This window comes from Marmota flaviventris, chromosome 6 (assembly GCF_047511675.1).
Source record: "Marmota flaviventris isolate mMarFla1 chromosome 6, mMarFla1.hap1, whole genome shotgun sequence".
In the NCBI taxonomy this organism is placed as follows: domain Eukaryota; kingdom Metazoa; phylum Chordata; class Mammalia; order Rodentia; family Sciuridae; genus Marmota; species Marmota flaviventris.
Window position 1 is genome coordinate 144,872,733 of NC_092503.1, and position 20,025 is coordinate 144,892,757.

A 20,025-nucleotide genomic window follows, 5' to 3' on the forward strand; every position below is an offset into this window, starting at 1 on the left:
ATAAGCCGGGTTCAAAGCTTCTTAGAATTGGCCTGCTTGCTCCTAATATTTTTTTATCCTTGAAATGAGAACATTAGCACATGGCATCCTCCTTTATTCGTCGCTTGGAAAGGTCACGTGATTTCTAAACACGTCCACGGATACAGGCGCTTAACAGGCACCCTACCATGTGACGTATAATTGGAGCGCCTGCGCAGGGAGGACCTCGCTTCGCTTCCGGTTCCGCCAGCTTTCTAACGCCGCGCAGGGTTCCCGGGAAAGGCACGTGCGCGGCTGAATGGAGCTGGTCGCCGGTAGCTATGAGCAAGTCCTTTTCGGGTTCACAGTACATCCGGAGCCTCAGGCGAGTGGCGACAAAGAGGTGAGATTCGGCGAGTGGAGGGACTGCGGGAGGGGGGACGGGGAAGGCCAGGTTCCCACACGGCCGAGGTAAACATGCCCGCGCTTCTGTTGATTGTCTGATGTTCACGGATGGAAGCTTGAATAAAAGCCCATCTTTTAAAACAAAATAGACATTTTGCAATATGAAATAGCATTTTCATATTATAGTAGATAAGATGGCTAAGGGAGAAAGTAAAAAAGTTGACTTCAAAGAAACCGACAGTGGTTACCAGAGGCTGGGAATGGGTAGGGAGGGTATCGGGGCGGTGCAGGGGTGCGATTGGGCGGGAGAAATGTCTTCCAATGTTTTTTGGTGTAGCAGGATAAATATAATTGACAACAATTGTGTACTTTAAAGCAACTGGTAGAGAGGATTTCGAATATTCCCAACACAAATACGTGATGCTTGATTTGGAGTATGCCATTTACCCTGATTTTATTACACAATGTATACAGTATTGAAGTGTCACACTAAATTTTCTAAATTTAAAATAAAGACAGTATCCACAAAGGAAGGAAGCTGGTGTTTCTGTACGTGGTGAGTTGTAGTTTGTAGATTTAAGTTGACAACCAGTGTATGTATTCAGGATCCAGTGAAAGAATATTCTGCTCTTTCATGAAGTTTCTGTCCTGATATTTTAGAAAATGTTAGGTCTGTGGGCTGGGGTTGTGGCTCGAGGGCTCACAGCGCTTGCCTCCAATGTGTGAGCACCATATGTAAATAAAAAATAAAGGTCTATCAACATCTAAAATGAGTAAGTAAATGAAATTTAAAAAAAAAGTTAGGGCTGGATCAGGATCAGCTCTTTGTAGATTTAAAAAAAAAAAAGTAATACCAATTCCTTCATTTATTGGGTACTGTTATGCCAGATTCGTGGGACCCCAATAGACCTCCAGGAGCCAAATCCAATGCAAGCACACAAGAGTCTTTATTGCAAGCTGGTGCCCGGACTCTCAATCGTTCCCAACGCAGCGGTCCCAGGGAGTGAGTCCCCGTCCTTTGTTCAGTGAGATTTTATAGGTTTTGGGGGGATACTCTGTGCATCACAACATCACACAGCAAATCATTCCATACCACGGGAAAGTCAAACAACAACTCTTAACATTGATTAGCACATTCAATGGCAGGAACAATTTGGGTAGGGGTGATTGGTTAATACAAGAGAGGGATTCCTTTGAACTGATTGGTTTAGGCCACGAGGGGTGTACGTGCTAAACTATTAGTATGTGCTAAACTACATGGTTTCCCAACGTGTTATCAACCACTATAAACTACTTGGGGGTCATCTGGCATTCCAGGTATTTTCCCTGTCTCATGCTGATTGGAGGTTGCTAGGGGGGTTGCTATGGGTCCTCACCTAGCCTAACTGAGTTAGGGACACCTGGTGCCACGGATCTCTCCTGTTATTTACAAACAACTCAGCAGGGTGGGTATGTGCTTAGGAGTGCTCTGGGTTTTTCCAAGGACAAGGGTCACACCCCCTTCCTTAGGACAGTCCTTGAGGTAGAAGCTGCTGTTATTTTTTCATTTTTAAAAATAGAGTCACGTTAGTTTCTCAGTACTTAATGTAGGTAAGGAGGCAGTTGAAAAGAAGCCAGAGGTCCAGATCCTGCTTTAGGGACCTTCCTGACAAGGAATGATAGAGGAGGGAGACAAATACATGGAGAGAAATTGTAGCAGATATATTTTAATAGATGTAGGAATATAGAATTGCTAACATAGTAGTCAAACAGGTAGATAGGACTATGCCTGGGACTAGAAATCTGATGTCCTAACTTCTAGTTCAGAACTATTTTATTCCTGATGCAATTCCGGGTATCTCCTGGAACCCGTATCACCAAGTACTTCTTTCCTGTGTTTTCTTTGTAGTAAATTTTTTTACTATGTTCCAAATACACAATAGTCCTCACAGCAACCCTCAGAGGCAGATAGAGTCATTCTCATTTTAAGATGAGGAAAGGGAAAGTTCCTTAGGGATAGGTTAAGTGACTACTCAGGGCTATTAGTATGGCAGAGTTGACACAAAATGTCAGGGACCTCTATATTGTACGATCCTGCATCAATCCCCTAACCATTGGCCATTAATGATTCTAAATCTAGATAGTAGCCTATATAACTAGTATAATTTGTGTGATGCAAATAAATAAAGGTTATTTGATTTAAAGCCATAGTAGCTCCTCCTGGAGCAGAAAAAGCCCCTTTACCTTGACTCATGGAAGGGGTATCTGTTCCTATAGGTCTTTAGGACTGATTTTGCAGTAATACATCTTAATCATGTACAAAGAAGTTTGGTGGCTTCCCCCCTCCCCCTTTGATTTGTTTTGCTAATAACCTTTTTTTCCACCCCTGATGTGACTCCTTTAATTTAAGAAGCGTATGTATTCTGTCATTCTTTGACTCAACCAGCCACACTTCTCAACCCAACACATACATGGCAGGAGGCAATAAGTTCCTGAGACCTCATCACTGGCGATTCTCTAGGGCTTAGGCTGGTATTAATGGAAACGTCCTCATACTGTTTTTCTCTTAACGTGTTTACGTCTCTCCCACTGAGGTGGAAGCTCTTTAGTGTAGGGACTTTTGTTCACTGCTAAGTTAACTACCTAAAGTAGTACCAAGCATATGGTAGATAATCATTATTTGAATAAATAAGTTCAAATAAAATTTTAAATATTTGAATAAATGAGTCATATGGAAGGCTCACGTGTAGATATAATAAGAGTTTAAGATTTGGGTGGTATTTTAAAGTACCCAGTCCTGTCACCATTATTGGGTTCTGGAGTCGTAGTACTCAGTATTGCTTCTCACCTCCTTGTATTCCTTATTCACTTCTCAGGATCTTTGTTTTAATCCACGTCATTGTGTAATTTTTCTCCATTTGTAGGATCCATTGGTAGTTTTTATGGATGGAGGAACCTGTATTTCTAGAGAACTGTGATGTGACTAGTATTGATCTCCTGTTTTACTCAGCAGCAGCAATGGACTCCTGTGGCTGACTTCACTCATCATGCTCACACGGCCTCCTTGTCAGCAGTGGCTGTGAATAGTCGTTTTGTTGTCACTGGGAGCAAAGATGAAACAATTCACATTTATGATATGAAAAAGAAGATAGAACATGGAGCCTTAGTACATCACAATGGTGAGAAGTTGTATCCTTTAAGATAATGTGGAGGTTTTATTACTGTATAGACTTCTGTTGGACTGTTTGTTATGTGTCAGCAGATTCTGTTCTAGGAGATACAGAATTGGGATCAAAAAGGTTGCTCACAGTCCTATTGGAGTAGGTTACAGTTGTCCTATTGGGAGGTAGATGGTCTCTTTTGTATTTTAGTCCTGTACACCTAGAGCACCACACTGTTCCCATTGACTGTTGTAGGTGTATGAAACTAAAATAGAGGAGGCAGACTTCCCTGCACTGGAGTTGAGGTTAAGGATTAGTACTTAACCATTCATGGTTGGATTTACCACACCGACTGAAGATGCCTGGGAGAGTGGCAAGATCAGAGGGTAGAGAGACTGAATAGGTAAATTTTTTTTCCCTCAGTTCCAAACATTTTATGTTGTAGTCACTGAGTTTTCCAGGGGAAAAAGATAAGGGACTTATTGTGTGTTCAGGAGGGAAAAGTAAAGGTGAAACTCAAAATATTAGAATTGATTAGCTACATATTAGTTTGGGGAATCTCAGCCAATGAGGTTGGTTTCCTGCAAAGAAAGATAGAATGTGTTCCCCTTTTCCTCACCTCACTTTGATATATTTCAGAGGTCACTGGCCATTGATTTTTAGCACTTAATTTGGAGTGATAAATGTTTGCCTTCTTCACATTCCTCACCCTTTGACAGGTGTCATGCTCCTCAACAGAAGCTAGGGTTTGAGTGATTTCAACATAAATTCCTTTTTCCTTGTGTCTCCCAATCCCAGTTCATACAAGGAAGGCTTCTTTCTTAGGCTTAGAAGAAATATGCTAAACAAATCTGATCTGTTCAAATCAATATTCAGAATAAAAAAAAGATTTACTTGCAGTTAGATGGGGGAGGAATGAAGTAGGATTCCTGGTTTCCTCTCTTCCTTGCATAATTCCTGGAAACTCCTTTTTCTAACATTTAGTATTAGATAAACTCTTTTCTAGGGAGCATATGAGTCATGGGCAGAAGGAGCAGAAGATGTGGGAGAGCAGCATTTCCAAAGAAGAAATAGCATGACAGGGAGAGAGGAAAGTGGTTAATGGCTTCTACTTTTAGAAGAAGGTGTACATGAACCCACATATTAGTGCTTCTGTCACGTGCAAAATTATTCATTGGAGGTCTCTGGTTCTTTTCAATATAAAGTGTATAAAGAATTGACCGGCAGGTATATAGATGGGAAATGTGACCCACAGGTTTTCATTTGAATTCTGTAAAGAACCGTATAGTAAATATTTGTGGACCATACAGCTTGTGTTGCTGCTGTGCAGAAGCAGTCCCATATGCTCTAACTGAATGAACTGGGGCTGTTTTCTAATAAAATTACATTTGCAGAGCCAGAATACCAGCCACAGTTGGCGTACAGGCAGCAAGTTTTTGACCCTTGAGCTATAGAGAGCAGTAGAGTAAGGTGAGGTGACACAAATGTCAAAGGAATAGAGGATTTTACTTGAGGGTAAAGCTGTAATGATATGGACTACTTTGGGACTAGAATTTGATGTAACATGTGCATACGATTTCTGGAATTTAAAAGATGTTGGAAATGTGTGGGAGATCCAGGCTTCAGTTTTGGTGGAGGGAAGGAAGTATTGTTAACAGGTTGAAATGGTGATGGAAAATTTATTTACCCTGGGAAGGAGTTTCCAGAGGAATAGCTGGAAAATGATCTTTTTATAAAATTGTTCTAAAATATTCTCATGGCAGTGAATGAGCAGAGTATAAAGTCAAATCATGATAATTCTAGGTCAATAATGATTGAATTATAGCTGATATAGATAACTCGTTATTTAGAAAGTGCGAATCATGGCTGTAAATTTTTTTCTTTGTTCTTTCCTCTAAATTAGCTGGTTAATTCAGTTGGTTTTGTTTTATTTCTGCTAAAATTATCCTGGCTAGCCATCTGGCTATGATATGATTATGGAGACAAAGTAAGAAAATGAACCAGTCCAGTTAGCTTAAATCTGTAACTAAAGCTGAAAGAATCTCAGATTATTTGCATAGACTTAAAACTGTATGTCCTTGAGCTGGGGTGTTTTCTCAGTGGTAGAATGCTTGCTTGGCACAAGTAAGGCCTTGGGTTCAATCCCTAGCACTAGGAAAACCAAAACAAGCCAACAAACAAAGAAACTATATTTTCTGGTATGAAACAATTGAACTATTTCATCTAACACTTGAAGATTATTACTAATACTTCAAGTATTACTTAACTAAGTTTAGATAAGATGAAGTTTACTTTATAATACTAAGACATTGTATGGTTCTCCCCGCCCCTGTTAGGTAAGCACTTACATTTACCTACATCCCCAGCCCAGTGTAGTACTTAACTGGAAATAAAGTTTGTATTAAAAATGAAGATAATTTTGCCCATCTTGGTTTTTCGACAGGTACAATAACTTGCCTGAAATTCTATGGCAGCAGGCACTTAATCAGTGGAGCAGAAGATGGACTCATTTGTGTCTGGGATGCAAAGAAATGGGAATGCCTCAAGTCAATCAGAGCTCACAAGTGAGTTGGCTCTTTTCCATTGGCATTCTCACTATGCCAGTCAAGTTGGGGCCTAACTTGTTGGTTTCATTTTAGAGGACATGTGACCTTCCTTTCTATTCATCCATCTGGCAAGTTGGCCCTGTCTGTTGGTACAGATAAGACATTAAGGTAAGTAATTCTCAAAAGCATCTTTATGTAACTTTTACTATGTCAGTTGGCTGTTGTTTCTGTATTGTTCCACAGTTTCACCCATTAAAAGATATTGAGATACAAAGAAAAGGTAGAAAGTTAGCGAACTGTTTCATGATAATGGGATTAAAATGGTCCATATTAAAACATGCTGTTATGCTTCAATTGTCCATAGCTGTGAAGTGAAGAGCAAGGTGCTCCCAAAGAGGAGTGTTTGTGGAGGTGAAACCTTTTGAAAATAACAATTGATATGAAATAGTAAATAGCTATGAGAATGGAATGAACTTTAATCCTGCTTGATAATAAAAAATTGAAGATGTTGCTAAACTAAAGAAGGCAGGCCCTTTAAATTGCCAGTATTTAATAAATTTGATCAAAGCTTTATCATGCTTATGCTTTTCCATTTAGTATGTTAATTGATATTCATACCATAAGCAAGTTTCTTATTTTGCAGAACTTGGAATCTTGTGGAGGGAAGATCAGCCTTCATAAAAAATATAAAACAAAGTGAGTATTTTTGTTTGAAATATATTTTACAGTTACTTGATAGGTATGAACACATGCGCATGTGTATACATTTATATCCTGCATTATTATAGTTGCCTCTGAAAACAAATGTTTTAGGTTACTTCTACCATTTTAGATCTGAGTTCTTGTAGCTCTGTCATGCACCAGCTGTATTATCTCAATAATTCTTTGAATTCACTTCATTGTCTAAAATTTAACTTTCACAATGTATTCCTTAAGTTTCTTGGGAAGATCAAAAAGGAAAATGAGTGTGAAAATACAGTGCAAATACTTAATATTTTTACTATTTCTCATTATTTTTAAAATAAGTAAATTTGGCTTCTTTAACTTACAGATGCTCACATAGTAGAATGGTCCCCAAGGGGAGAGAAATATGTAGTTGTTATACTGAATAAAATAGACGTCTATCAGCTTGACACTGCATCCATTAGTGGCACCATCACAAATGAAAAAAGGATTTCTTCTGTTACCTTTCTTTCAGTAAGTTATCAGAAATCAGTGATGGAAGTTTATGGAGATGGTCAGAACTGCTTATGACTTTCTGGATATTATTTTCTGTCCTAGGACTCTGTCCTTGCAGTGGCTGGAGATGAAGAGGTTGTCAGATTTTTTGACTGTGATTCACTAGTGTGCCTTTGTGAATTTAAAGCACATGAAAACAGGTATTTTTTTCCCCCAACCTGTGTGTATATGTGTAGTCTCAGTAAATGTTATACATGGAATCATTTTATGAAGCAGAATGTTTCTATGAACAACCACAGAGATAATCAGACATATGTATATACAATTTCTGGAGTTTAAAAAGATAGTGGAAAATGTTATCTTCCTGGATTTTGTAATGCAAAAGTGGAGAAGTTGTGATCAAAACTAGTCATTTGCACTTATTTCAGATAAGTCTGTTAGACTTGGAGCCTGAAATAAGCATATTTGAAAAATCATAAACTAAGTAGTCTTGAACTTTGTCCCTGGCCACTCTTGTCCTTTTACTTAGTCCCCCTTGTCCAATTTCTCCTTTCCATGCTATATTTTTCTCCTAAAGGAAAAAATGAAATACTATCATTGAATTCTATCTCTTAATGCAATTATATTGAGTCTCAGAGTAAGTAGTTCATTAACTTGCCGAGATTACTCCAGAGGTAAGGAGCTAGTCCAAACCCAGTTCATCTGACTTGTGTCCCTGCTTTTTCCACTGTAATTTTGAAAAATTGATGATAAAAGTGAAAAGGTGACAATGGTTATATATTAATGTGGTCCATCTGCATTTCTGCATGTTCTTCTACTTCTCAAGTTTTAATTCTCATTTTTGATTGTTTTTAGAAATCCGTCTTAGTACTCAGAGTCCTGCAGTCAATGTATAGGCCTTACTTTTTCCCTGTACTGGAAATAAATCACATTCAAGGAAGCCATTTCAAATGTATTTCTAAAAGAATATTTAGTCATTTGTTTGTTCATTTGTTTCCACAAGTATTCATTGAACATCCAATTTGTAGTACTGTACTAGGATTGTTTTGTTTGTTTTTTTTGTGGTGCTTGAGGTGGAAACAAGGGTTTCATGCATGTTAGGCAAGCACTCTACCACTGAGTTATAGCTCCGTTCTGCACTAGGTATTTAAAAATGAACAAAAATGACAAGACCTTACACTCTTATGGCTTTTCTATTGTATGAGGCAATAAGTTTCAAACAAGTAGATCTTTATAACAAGGGTAATTTACTTAGATAGGCTGATGAGGGGAGAATTTCAAGGGTTAAATAAGTCCTTAAGGATTATAAAAGAGTGAGATGTTTTTGTTTTTTGTTTATTTTCTCCATGGTCCCGAGAATGGAACCCAGGGCCTCATGCATACTGATGCTAAGATATACTCCCCAGCTCCAAGGAACTGAGGGAGGAAAGAACTTAATGTATTTTAGGAACAAGTAGAAGACCTGCATGACTCCATCAGAGTGAGCAAGGGAGAGGATTTTGGGGATCAAATGGTGCTTGGGTTCATTGGCAGAGTGAGGAATTTGAATTTTATGCTGTGTCTTTGCAGATTTTATTCTGTTTACTTTGTGGGGGGGTGTGGAGTGCTGGGGATCAAACCCAGGGCCTCTTGCATGTGAGGCAGGCAAATGTTCAGTCACTGGGCTATTTTGCAGCCCGTTTTGTGTACTTCTTAAGGAAAATTAAAGGCAAACAAACTAGTTTATAAAGAGCCAACTCATAGACCCACTACCAGCTTTAGCAGTTGCCACTTTAGGGCCTGTATGGCTTCTTTCATATCACCAGCTACTTCCTCCTCTCCCATATTCTTCTAAAGCAGATTTTAGTTTTGGGGGGCTTTAAGCCTGAGAGTAATAAGATTTGATTTCATTAAAAGAAAAAAATAATAAAGAAAACTTAGGGGGAAGAAATGGAAGCAGAAAGGCCAAATAGGTGACCTCCATAATGTAGAAGAAAAAAGCAATTTGGAAGTAGTGGCACTGGAGATGAAGGAATTGGGTGCATCAAAGGGAACCTTGATCATCCTTCCTATTGTCTCCTCACTGCACTTCTCAGAGGTGCTTGAGGTGAGGGTTTTGTTATCATTACTTCCTGAGATTGTTTACAGTTATCATCATTTTGATTTATTCTTTTTTTTTTTTTTTTAATATTTATTTTTTAGTTTTCGGTGGACACAACATCTTTATTTTATTTTTTTATGGGGTTCTGAGGATTGAACCCAGCACCCTGCACATGCCAGGCAAGCACACTACCGCTTGAGCCACATCCCTAGCCCTTGGTTTATTCTTAATCAAGCAGTCCATTTTAGCCTATAGTTGGCCTGAAAACAACTCACTGACCAGAGGGAATGTGTGGCAAAATTACATTTTAGGGCTTCATTGAGCAGTTTGCAAATACTGAAGCATTGGAAAAAAAGAGACTAGCTTATAAGTTTTATAATGATGATCACACTCTGGAGAAAAGATCTTTTATGGCATTAATATTTCTATCCTAGGGTAAAAGACATTTTCAGTTTTGAAATTCCAGAGCATCATGTTCTTGTTACAGCATCAAGTGATGGTTTCATCAAAATGTGGAAGCTAAAGCAAGATAAGGTCAGTATCTTAGTACAACAGAACAAAAATACACTGTAATGCAAGTCTTGCTGCTAGTGTCATTTTAAGTTGAGCGGGGTGGAATTTTTTAAAGGATAAAGACCATAGATGTAAATTTTATAAATTTCTTCCAGAAATGATTGATATTTATACTTTTAGAGTTAGGTTCCCACAGAGCTGCCTTAGGGCTGGCATTTGTGAATCTGAGCTCAGGATCTCAGACCTCCCTCTGCATTCCATCTACTTGGTCTTTTTTTTTTTTTTTAATGTATTAGGGTCCTCTGTAAGGTATTAGGTGGGAGGACTACCACTACTGAAAACAATTGGGAAGGTTTTAGTCTATTATGGAACTAACAAAAGCTTAGAACCAAATAACTAAAAAATTCAATTTCCTTCTGTAGATCTAGTTTATTATTTTTCATTCTTTGATATCTATTCTGTGGATATGGTTTATCAAGTGTGAGCACTGTGCAAGCCTGTTAAATCTAGAAATGAATAAGACATAGTCTATTTCCTTAGAATCTGTAATTTCTGGATACTTCTCAGAAATTGGCTCTGTGAACAACAGAGTTGAACCAATCATGAATCAAAACAATAGATTATTTCTAAATAGCATGTTTTATGCTCAAGAAAATACTGGCATGCATCTTGTAAGGGTGGGGTTATATTCCACAAAGTGCGTTGTAGATGATTTTAGCATTTTGTGAACATCGTGGAGTATATACAAACCTGAACGGTAGAGCCAACCCCAGAGCTAGGCCCTGTGGCATGTACCATTGTATATGTAGTCTGTTATTGATTGAAACCTTGTTTTGCTGTGTATGATTGTACAATAAATTTTAAATTAAGGTAACTTGGTTCTTTAAAATAATTATTCAGAATTCCTCTGTTAGATATGAGTTTCCCCCCCTTCTGTTTTAGAAAGATCCCCCATCTTTACTCTGTGGAGTGAACACAAATGCCAGGCTGACGTGTCTTGGAGTATGGTTAGACAGAGGAACAGACACAAAAGAGAGGCCTCCTCCAGCAGCAGAGCCTTCTTCTGGTAAGTGAAATTGGTCATTTAAAAAATTCAAATTCTGTTACCTTTTGAATTGTTGAAGTGGCGGATATCCACACAATGTCACTTTATTGTGAGCCTGTTTAATTCATTAATAAATGGGGAAAACAGTCTAAATGTGCTGTCTCTTGTGTTTTAGTTAATACAGAACAGTCCAAGATCAGCAAAAAGGACTCTGGTGACGTGGTGCAGCAAGAAGACACATTAAAACCTAACTCAAAGAAATGTGTTTTAAGTGGTGACAGTAATAAGCCAGTGAAAGGAAATAGCCTGTCAGCCAGGAAAAGGAAGATGGTAGAAATGCAAGAAAAGAAGAAGAGAAAAAAGAAAATATAACTGATGCACTGAATCCCAGATTGATTGATTCCCAAAAGAACTCCTTTTTTTAATGGACTCATCTTTTAAATATATCTAAATATTATTTTTTTCTGAGTAAAGGCAAGGAATTTCTTTTTCTGGAGAAAATGTACAGCTTGGAAAACCACATTTAGGTGTTTTTTTTTAATGTGCTAAAATTATTTTTGGCACCTTTGGCCTACATGTTATTAATTATATAGAGAGGTATATATGTTAATTATAATATGTAATTTTTATTGTGTATAAAATAAAGATCTTTCCCCAAATATGGCAATTTAAAATAATGTGAAATCTTGAACATAGTGTTGGAGATCCAATCCAGGGCCTTGAATATGTTAGGCAAGCACTCACTGTACCTCTTAAGCTGCTGCACCCCCAGTCATCTGAACACATTCTTTACTAGAGATAAATAAAGATTATTTTTCAAACTATTCTTCCAAGCAGTGAATGGCAAGAAAATTTAAGGGCAGGAAAATGACATTTCCCATAATTTTTGCATCCCTTTCAGGTATCAAACTTGACTTGGCTAATCTAACCAAAGTGGTCTTAGAAAACTAAATGTGCGGTTTACTTTCAGATTCTAAGGCACTGATTTATTTCAGTCCAGCTCCAGTGTCACATTAGTCTTGGTTACTTTAACTTTGTAGTAAACTTTGGAATCCAGGAGTGTGATTCCTGCAACTTTGTTTTTGAAAATTATTTTGTGCCTATTTCATCCATTGGATTTCTGTAGGGCTTTTGAGATCACCTTGTCATTTCTGTAAACAATCTTGATAGCATTTCAAAAGGAATTGTATTCAATCTATAGATCAAATTTGGGCATATTGCATGTCAAAACCTGGCCAAAGGATATCATTTATTTAAGTCTTCCTTGTTATCTTTCAAGAATGATTTCAGCTTCTAAGTTTTGTATTTTTGTTAAACTCTTTTTTTTATGCTATTGCAAATTGAATCTTTTTTGTGATTTCATTTTCAGATCATTTGTGCTAGTTGTCTCATTTTAATATGCTGTATTTTCATTTAGTTCAATGTATTTTTTTTCTGTTGAATTTTTCTCTATGATGCATAGATTATTTTAAAGTTCTCAATTTCCTGTTATTTTTCTGTTTATTGATTTAATTTGATTCTATTGTGGTTTGAGAACATACTTGATATGACTGCAGTTCTTTTAAATTGGTTTCATGGCCCAGGATGTTATCTGTCATGGTAGATATTTTGAACCTGTATCCTGCTGTTGTTGGCCAAAGTGTTCTATAATGTCATGAGATCGTACTGTTGATGGGGTTAGGTTTTTCTATGTCCTTGATGATTTTCTGTCTATTTGTTCTGTCATTACGAAGGGAGGCGTGTCAATGACTCCAACTTTAGCAGTTGTGGATTTGCTGATTTCTTCTGCCAAGTTCCACTGGTTTTTGCTTCACATTTTGTGCATGTCTACTGGGATACATAGCACATTTAGAATTTTTACTGTGTTGGCGTTTTGATTCTTTTTTCATTATGTAATACCACTGTCTGATATTTCTTGGCTCTCATGTCTACTTCAGCTGATATTTTCCAAACTTTACTTTCAGCTGGCCTATACTTTTACATCTGAAGTTTCATAGGCAGCAAATAGTTGTCTCCCTCTGCCCACTTCCCTTTTGGAGAAATGGTTTTGGTGTTATCCAGGCTGACCTTGAACTCCTGGGCTTGAATGATTTCTCTTGCCTCATACTCCTGAGTAGCTGGGACTGTAGTTGTATGCCACCACACCCAGTTTGTGTCATTTATTAATGCATTTTGATAGTATGCCTTTTAATTGTTATATTTTTACCATTTATATTTGTGTTATTAATAATGTGTTTAGACTTAAGACTGCCATTTTAATTTTGTTCTTTTTTTTTTTTTTTTTTAATTGACTGCGCCCCCACACACCCAGCCTGCACCACCCCAACTGGGGATTATACCCAGGAACACTCTTCCACTGAGTCATATCTGCAGTCTTTTTTTATTTTGTTTTGAGGCACAGTTGCTGAGTTGAGCAGAGGCTGGCCTCCAGCTTGTGATAACTCCTGCCTCCACATCTGATGGGATTACAGATGTGTACCACTGTACCTGGCCTTTTCTCTGTTTTTACTTTCCAGTAAGTTACTTGAGCAATTTTTAGAATTCCATTCTTGTTTATCAATATGGGAGGTTTTTTGGTGGGGGGTGCTGGGTACTAATTGAACCCAGGGTCTTGTGTATGCTAAGCATGTACTCTGCCACTCAGCTACCTCCTTACCCAGTACCCAATGTGGTATTGAGTATATCTCATTTTAGAGTTTTTTGTCCCCCTAACACTCACGGATAGTACACAGCTAACTTATCACAGTATATTAGTGTTATCATTTTATCAGTTGAATATAAAAACGTTGCCTCTTTTTAAAAAATTATTATTAGTTGTTCAAAACATTACAAAGCTCTTGACATCATATTTCATATATTTGATTCAATTGGATTATGAACTCCCATTTTTACCCCGTATACAGATTGCAGAATCACATCGGTTACACATCCACGTTTTTACATACTGGCATACTAGTGTATGTTGTATTCTGCTGCCCTTCCTATCCTCTACTATCCTCCCTCCCCTCCCCTCCCCTCCCCTCCCATCTTCTCTCTCTACCCCATCTACTGTAATTCATTTCTCTCATTTTTTTTTCCTTTCCCCTCACTTCCTCTTATATGTAATTTTGTATAACAATGAGGTTCTCCTTCCATTTCCATGCAGTTTCCCTTCTCCCTTTCCCTCCCACCTCTCGTCCCTGTTTAAAGGTAATCTTCTCATGCTCTTCCTCCCTGCTCTGTTCTTAGTTGCCCTCCTTATATCAGAGAAAACATTTGGCATTTGTTTTTTAGGGATTGGCTAGCTTCACTTAGCATAATCTGCTCTAGTGCCATCCATTTCCCTGCAAATGCCATGATTTTGTCATTTTTTAGTGCAGAGTAATACTCCATTGTGTATAAATGTCACATTTTTTTAATCCATTCATCTATTGAAGGGCATCTAGGTTGGTTCCACAGTCTAGCTATTGTGAATTGTGCTGCTATGAACATCGATGTAGCTGTATCCCTATAATAAGCTCTTTTAAGGTCTTTGGGGAATAGTCCGAGAAGGGGAATAGCTGGGTCAAATGGTGGTTCCATTCCCAGCTTTCCGAGGAATCTCCATACTGCTTTCCAAATTGGCCGCACCAATTTGCAGTCCCACCAGCAATGTACAAGTGTACCCTTTTCCCCACATCCTCGCCAGCACTTGTTGTTGTTTGACTTCATAATGGCTGCCATTCTTACTGGAGTGAGATGGTATCTTAGGGTGGTTTTAATTTGCATTTCTCTGACTGCTAGAGATGGTGAGCATTTTTTCGTGTACTTGTTGATTGATTGAATGTCCTCCTCTGAAAAGTGTCTGTTCAGGTCCTTGGCCCATTTGTTGATTGGGTTATTTGTTTCCTTATTGTTTAATTTTTTGAGTTCTTTGTATACTCTGGATATTAGGGCGTTGCCTCCTTTTATACCCTGTATGTTACTCGTAAATTGTCTTAAACGTTTAGAATTGCATTAGTGCCATAATTTTGCTTTTAAAAAGCTCGAGAGGAGAAGGAAGACCTGTTGTACTTACACGATTTTAGCATGTTCTTCCTTCCTGATGTTCCAAGATGCCTTCTTTTGTCACTTCGTATTTGGAGAACTCCCTTTAGCCATCCTTAGGGTAAGTCAGCTGATGTGAAATTGCCTTAATTTTCCTTTATCTAAGTATGCTTTGATTTCCTTTTATCACTGGAGACATTTTTGCTGCATGTAGGATTCTGAGTTGACAGTTCTTAAGCTGTTCCCTCTTGCCTTCATGGTTTCTGATGAAAAAAAAAAATCATTTTAATTGTTTTTCTTCTGTGTTTTCCTCCTATTGCTGCTTTCAAGGTCTTTCCCTTGTCTTTAATTTTCAAAAGTTTAATTAATTGGTGTTTTGCTCTGGATTTCTTTGGATTTACCTCTTTTGTATTTTTTTTAAGACAAGGTCTCACTATGTTGCCTAGGCTGGTCTCAAACTTGGGAGATAAGCGATTTTCCTGCTTCAGCCTCTTAGGTAATTGGGACTGTAGGTGTGCACCATGCCCCTTTTATCCTTTAACCAGTTTTGCTCATCTTCTTAGATCCATAGATTTGTGTCTCTTGCCGAATTTGGGAGGTTTTTAGGCATTGGTTTAAGTACCTTTTCTACTCTGCCTTTGTTCTTTTGGGGACATTGACATAAATAAATAGACCTTTCCTTGTGGTCCCTCAGGTTCTTAAGACTCTGCTCATGTTTTTCCCCCAGGCTCTCTTTTCTGTGTTGTTCAGATTGGGTGATTTCTGTTGTTCTGTTTTCTCTATTGCTGATTCTGTTCTTTGTAACCGCCCCCCCCCCCCCCTTACTGTTATTGAGCCCATCCAATGAGATTTTTATTTTGGTTATTGTATTTTTCAATTTTAAAATTTCTATATGGTTCTGTTTCTTTGCTAAGACTTTGTATTTCTCTGCTGATGTGTCTGTTATTACTGTTGTTTCGAGCATGCTCGTAATTGCTTGTTGATGTATTTATCATGGCTGCTTTGAAGTCTTTGTGAAATGATAGTATGTGGTTTTCACATTGGTATCTGTTGATCGTCTTTGGTTCTAGGCATATTGAGTGATTTCTGTGGGAACCTGGACATTTTTTAATTGTGTTTTATATATCTTATTTAAACTTTTTGTGTTAATTGATTTCCTCTGACATTGCTTAGGAAGGAGAAGAGACATACTGCCAGCTGCAGGTGGAAGTGAACCTTTTGGTGACAGCTGAGCTTTCTTCTCTAACCTTCACTGCCCCCTGGAGGTAGAGAGATTCCTCACTTAGTTCTGATTGGGGCTTGGGGCTTGGGCTTCACTTTGGTTTCTACTGATACCACAGTCATGAGGGGGTCTTGATATCAGTTACTGGGAATGGAAGGATGAACCAGCTCTCTGCTTGGTCTTCTGACACAAGCAGGAGTGTTAACAGGCAGGCACCTGTTGACATGCGTGGGTAGAAGTCCAGAGCCTCCCCTCCCCGCCCCACACACCCACCTTTGCTAGAAGTTGATGTTGATCCATGAACTCTTTGTTAATTGAAATGCCTAGATCTACAGGGTGGAGATAGGTAGTGTGTTCGTTGCTGCTTTAACAAAATACTTGAGACCTCATAATTCCAGCCCCCCAATCCCATGCTGGGGATTGAACCCTGCTGAGTAATTTTTAAAGAACAGAGATTGGCCAAATCTGTTGATTCTGGAGTCCCGGAGGTCCAAGAGCATGACAGTGAGGTGCTCATGCTGCCTCTTGGTAGAAAGCAGGAAGCCAGTGTGTGCGCTGAGGAAAACCAGGAGGCTGCCTTGCTTTAAAGTAGCCCACTCTTGAGGTAACTAACCCAGGTCAGAGAGTGAAGGCAATTTCACAAAGACTTAATCACATTTTAAAAACCACATCTCCCAGCACCACCAACCACAGTGGCAGTCAAATTTCAGCACTGACTTGCCTTTTGGTTTATATGGTAAAGTCAGCTTAATTTTTGCAAATTAATTATTCTGTTAATCATTGGCCTTTAAAATTTCTGATAGTTTCAAGATAGGTTCAAGACTTGGGGAAAACATAGGATTGGAAGAGGTTGTTTTTTACATTTTTGGGGAAACAGTTCTTTGAGAATTGGAGAGTTGCTGCTTTGGAATCCATGTTCTCATGCCCAATTTCTGATTCAGAACATGGGCTATAGAACAAGTTGCAAAGTTGGGTGCAGGAGTCCTGGAGCAAGGGAGCCTGGGTTCAGCCCTGGGCTCGTTTTCTTATTGTTATTTGCCTCAGTTTGACCAACTATGGCAATGATAATCCCTCTCTGCCTCGTGGGATTGTTCTTGGGATTAAATATATCAGTATGTGTGAAGCCCTTAGAATAGGGCTTGGCACATTGTTGATACTCAACAAAGGCTGCCCTTTTACTACCATTATCATTATAGTAATGGTATATTTTGTCATTTGGAAAAAATGACTCCTCAGTAGGTGTTAAGTACTTGTATGTCTGAGATACCAAAGGGTGAGGAGCTGCAATGGGGGTGGTATGATTAGAAATCAAAAAGAGATAACATGATAAAAGTTCGGTATTGTTATAAAAGGTGAGTATGATTTTGAAAGAGGTTCTGTAGACTTAGGGATTTTTAGTATGTTAATAACAATGTAAATTGGAATCTGTTGTGTCAAGAGATTTTGTAGCAATTCTGAACGCCAATTTCCTGCCATTTGATTACAACTTTAAGCCCTTTCCTGGTGCATAGAAGTGAGTTGCACCTACCATCAGATCCCAGTTTATTTAGGGGGCCCTTTTGTTCCAGTCTTCCAGAATCTTGGTGGTCTCAACCATAATCATATCCATAATGATAGAGGGATGGTCTCATTGGAAATGGGAACCATCACTGCACCCTGAACTATTAAGAGTACAACCCACTGACGTTAATCATCAGTGTTGCACAACAATTACCACTACCATTTCCAAATTCTCATCACCACAGGCAGCAGTTCTGTAACCATTAGGTAACCATTCCCATTCCCCTCTCCACCCAGTCTCCTAGTAACCTCTGTCCTGCTTTCTGTCTCTATGGAGTTGCCTTTTGTGACTGCTTCATATAAATAGGATGATGCAGTATTTGTCATTAGCATTATTTCAAGGTTTATCCATGTTGTAGCATGTCTCAGATCTTGGTTCTTTTTATGCTGAATTATATTCCATTGTATGTAGATACCTTACTTTGTGTATCAATAGATGGACACTTGGAATGTTTTTGGCTTTTGGAAATTATGAATAATGTAATGAACATTGCCATAAAAATATGTGCATGAGTCCCAGCTTTCAAGTCTGTTGGATATATACTGAAGAGTGGTATTGCTGGGTCACATGGCAATCTTAGGTCAAAATGTTTGGAGAAATTGCCAGTTTTCTGGAGTGGCAGTACAGTTTTACTCTTTGACCAGTTATGTGTTGAGAGTTAACAATTTCTCTACATCCTCACTGGCACTTTTTTTCACCTAAAAAAATTATTATAGCCATCTTACTAGGTGTGAATTGGAATCTCAGTGTGGTTTTGATTTGCATTTCCCTAATGCCTAATAATGTTGAGCATCTTTTCATGTGCTTGTTGGCCATTTATATATCTTTTCTGAAGGAAGAATCATCTGTTGAAGTCCTTTGCCCATTTTTTTTTTAACCTGGGTTGTTGTCTTTTCATTTTTGAGTTATAGAAGCTCTTTATTCTGTACACTGCTTTTAAGATCTATGATTTACAGATATTTTCTTCTCTATTACCTGTCTTTTAATGCAACTCATCTATAATTGTTCACATTCTTTTTAAACATCTTGTTGGCAAGATAGCCCACTGTCATTGCTTTCTCATGCACCTTGTAACTAGTACATAGCTAGTCTAATGAAACTAGACTGAAGTCACGCCAGTAGACTTGTGAAGGACAGGACTAGGTTCTCCTCCCAGGCCTCATATTTGATGACAGCTTGTCTTGCTATTTTACAAGTCACCAGCATAAAACCTAGTTACTAAATATATGTGTTCCTCTCTTCTGCCTTAATGCATTCATTAGGTCTTCTCCTTTGCTCCTGAATAGGGGTTGATAATCTAATTATGTGGCTCAGATTGCATTATTTAACTTAGGCTTTGACAGGTAGCAGGATTTTGGTGTTTTTTGTTTTTTTAATGTTGCATTTAAAAAAACGTTAGAAAGTGCATTTACTTTTGAGAAAATTAGGTTCTATTAAAGCTTAATATGTTTGTAAAATACATAGGAAAGCTTTTAGGGTGTGTTAAGCATAAATAGATAAATGGGTTAAGATAAGTAGTAAATGGAGCCTGTGGTATACATAAATAGGACTAGGTCTAAGGTACCCAGTACTCCTACTAGACACTCAATATATGTGAGATATCCAAGCCCTCAAGATTTATAACATTACTATTCAAGAGGCACTGAATAGTCAAATACATAAAAGGTGAGTAACATTAGTCTTGAAGTCTTAATTAGATCACTCATTCTGTCCCCATGTGTCCTGTGTACAAAAACAAAAAAAACAATAAAGCCCATGGGTGCTCCACAGGCCATCAGACAAAGGGCAGCCGTTTGCCAGTCTTATTCTCTGATATAGCAAGTGTGTGTGGTTGGCTCGGGATACCTGAGGGTCTCTGCTCAAATCCCCTCGTCTTCAGATCTGTCTTCAGAAAAGCTGATGATACAGAGCCATGCTGGGGAAGGGGTGTGAGGAGGATGGAGGTCCAAAGACATTGTGGAACTCAGGATTTAGATAGCAGGCCTCTTTCACCAGGCTTGCAAACACACTGATGGCATTTGCTTATACCAGTTTTTCCATAGTTGCTTCTCCCGGTTTCTGGCCCCCCCCCCCCGTATTGGTGATTGAAACTTCACCACTGAGCTACATCCCCAGTCCTTTCTATTTTTAGATAATGTCTCACTATGTTGCCCAGGCTGGCCTCGAACTTGCAATCCTGCCTCGGCTTTTGAGTCACCTGGGCTCCCTTTTTGTTTTAAATTGATTTAATAAACTGTGTGATTTAAACTTCTCAATCTAGTCTGTGAGTCTTTGTATTCAGTGTCCTCTGGGGAGCCTGCCTGGTAGTGTACTTGAAGACTTCTGTTGCATTTCCCATGTGACAATTCATGTCAAAGTACAGAATTCATGT

At 38.4% G+C, this 20,025-nt stretch overlaps 1 protein-coding gene across 2 annotated transcripts; it reads left to right on the plus strand.

The window, feature by feature from the left end:
* The first annotated feature begins 183 nt into the window (after positions 1-183).
* Pak1ip1 (PAK1 interacting protein 1) lies at positions 184-11,690 on the plus strand. 2 transcript variants are annotated; one of them, XM_027948308.2, is made up of 10 exons: positions 184-361; positions 3,353-3,521; positions 5,947-6,067; positions 6,143-6,217; positions 6,693-6,745; positions 7,101-7,246; positions 7,331-7,428; positions 9,743-9,842; positions 10,764-10,887; positions 11,042-11,690. In XM_027948308.2, exons 1-10 carry the CDS (start codon positions 278-280, stop codon positions 11,236-11,238), a joined length of 1,167 nt encoding a protein of 388 aa, XP_027804109.2. In that variant the 5' UTR covers positions 184-277; the 3' UTR covers positions 11,239-11,690. The 2 variants fall into 2 exon arrangements, with proteins under 2 accessions (XP_027804109.2, XP_027804110.2); XM_027948309.2 differs by having other exon boundaries at positions 3,356-3,521.
* Positions 11,691-20,025: the final 8,335 nt, after the last annotated feature.

What these genes read in the sequence shown, in the direction of transcription:
- Pak1ip1 (XM_027948308.2), top strand. Translation starts at nt 278, where the DNA reads ATGGAGCTGGTCGCCGGTAGCTATGAGCAAGTCCTTTTCGGGTTCACA. An exon ending in AGCCTTAGTACATCACAATG is followed by an intron (nt 3,522 to 5,946) that starts GTGAGAAGTTGT and finishes GTTTTTCGACAG; the next exon opens with GTACAATAACTTGCCTGAAA. An exon ending in CATAAAAAATATAAAACAAA is followed by an intron (nt 6,746 to 7,100) that starts GTGAGTATTTTT and finishes TTTAACTTACAG; the next exon opens with ATGCTCACATAGTAGAATGG.